Below are 1,512 nucleotides of genomic sequence, written 5' to 3' on the forward strand. Positions count from 1 at the left end.
TGGATCGTGGGCATGTTCATGTGTGCCCAGCGTGAACAGGGAGTCCCCAGGACCTTCCTGTGTAGGTCAGATTGTGTGACAACAGCACCAGAGACCCTCTCCTTATTTCTTGCTATATAATTTTATGACTCCTTGCTTTTATTTTCTTATCAGGTTATATGAGCTAAAAGATAGATGTCTGTTTTGTCTCCGACCTTCCTACCATCCTTATTCCCTCTCTCCCCTCCTCTTTTTTCTTTATCTCACTCTGCTTTTCTTTTCCTTTCTTACAATTGAATTTCTTTTCAGTATCTACCAGAGTGCCTTGCTTTGAAAAAGCACTTTGTTGAACTAATCTGAGATGAGATATAGGAAGACAAGGGGAGAAACCTAAGAATAGGAAGGAAATGAGAAATATCTACAAGAAAATTACTTGTCCTCACATCCCTAAAGTGGCCATCATAATTGGAGATTTCTACCTCTAAAAAAGACTATTTTGAAGTTACTCTCCTAAGAGCACCTTTAACATCCTTGTTCCGCAGACTATAAATGATGGGGTTCAACATTGGTGTTACTGCCGAGTAGAACACAGAAATCATTTTATCCCTTTCACTCATTTTCTTGGAGTTTGGCCTCATGTACGCAAATATTGCTGAGCCATAGAAGAGAACAACGACAGTAAGGTGGGAACCACAGGTCGAGAAGACCTTGAGCCTCATCTCCCCAGACTGCATCCGGATCACAGTGGAGATGATATTCCAGTAGGAAACAAGGATGAGGGAGACAGGAGCCAGGATGATGACCACACCTATTGCAAAGATGGCCATTTCTGTGCCGTAAGGGTCTGTTGAAGCCAGCTTGAGGAGGGCAGGAGGTTCACAAAAAAAATGGTTAATGGTATTGTTTCCATGGTAAGGCAGACGGAATGTGAATGTGGTGTCCACCAGTGATGCAAACGCTCCACTGGCCCAGGACCCTACAACCAACTGGACACATACCCGGTGTGTCATGATGCTGGAGTAGTGCAGGGGTTTGCAGACTGCCACGTAGCGGTCATAGGACATCACTGCCAGCAGAGCACACTCTGTACTCCCAACCAGAAGTAAAACAACTATCTGTGTTGAACATCCAGCAAAGGAAATGGTTTTCTTTTTCACTAGGAAGTGGACTAGAACCTGGGGGACTGTGGTAGTGGAAAAACAGAGATCAGCAAAGGACAAGTTTCTAAGAAAAAAGTACATGGGTGTGTGCAGTCTGGAGTCAACGTGAATGAGCACAACAATCAGCAGGTTTCCCAGCACCGTCAGCAGGTAGATGATCAGAAAGAGGAAGAAGAGCAAGACTTGAGTCTGTGGATCCTGTGAAAGACCCAGGAAGACAAATTCAGTCACGTAGGTTTGGTTCTCCTCTCCCATGAATGTCTATTCCTGTACATAGATTAGCATCAAGAAAGGAAACACTTCAATGAGTTATTTTTTTCAGTAAATACATTGTTTTTAAAAAGAATTTTTTATTTAATGTTATTATTATTAT

At 42.7% G+C, this 1,512-nt stretch overlaps 1 protein-coding gene across 1 annotated transcript; it reads right to left on the minus strand.

Annotated features, from left to right (window-relative positions):
* Positions 1-470: 470 nt before the first annotated feature.
* On the minus strand, positions 471-1,394 carry LOC102495818 (olfactory receptor 2D3-like). Its single transcript, XM_006162816.1, has one exon. It carries the CDS (start codon positions 1,392-1,394, stop codon positions 471-473), a length of 924 nt encoding a protein of 307 aa, XP_006162878.1.
* Between the last annotated feature and the right edge of the window lie 118 nt (positions 1,395-1,512).

Source organism: Tupaia chinensis, unplaced genomic scaffold (genome assembly GCF_000334495.1).
Source record: "Tupaia chinensis unplaced genomic scaffold, TupChi_1.0 Scaffold140675_1, whole genome shotgun sequence".
Lineage (NCBI taxonomy): Eukaryota > Metazoa > Chordata > Mammalia > Scandentia > Tupaiidae > Tupaia > Tupaia belangeri.

Excerpts from the sequence above, each read along its gene's own strand:
- LOC102495818 (XM_006162816.1), bottom strand. The coding sequence starts at position 1,394 with ATGGGAGAGGAGAACCAAACCTACGTGACTGAATTTGTCTTCCTGGGT.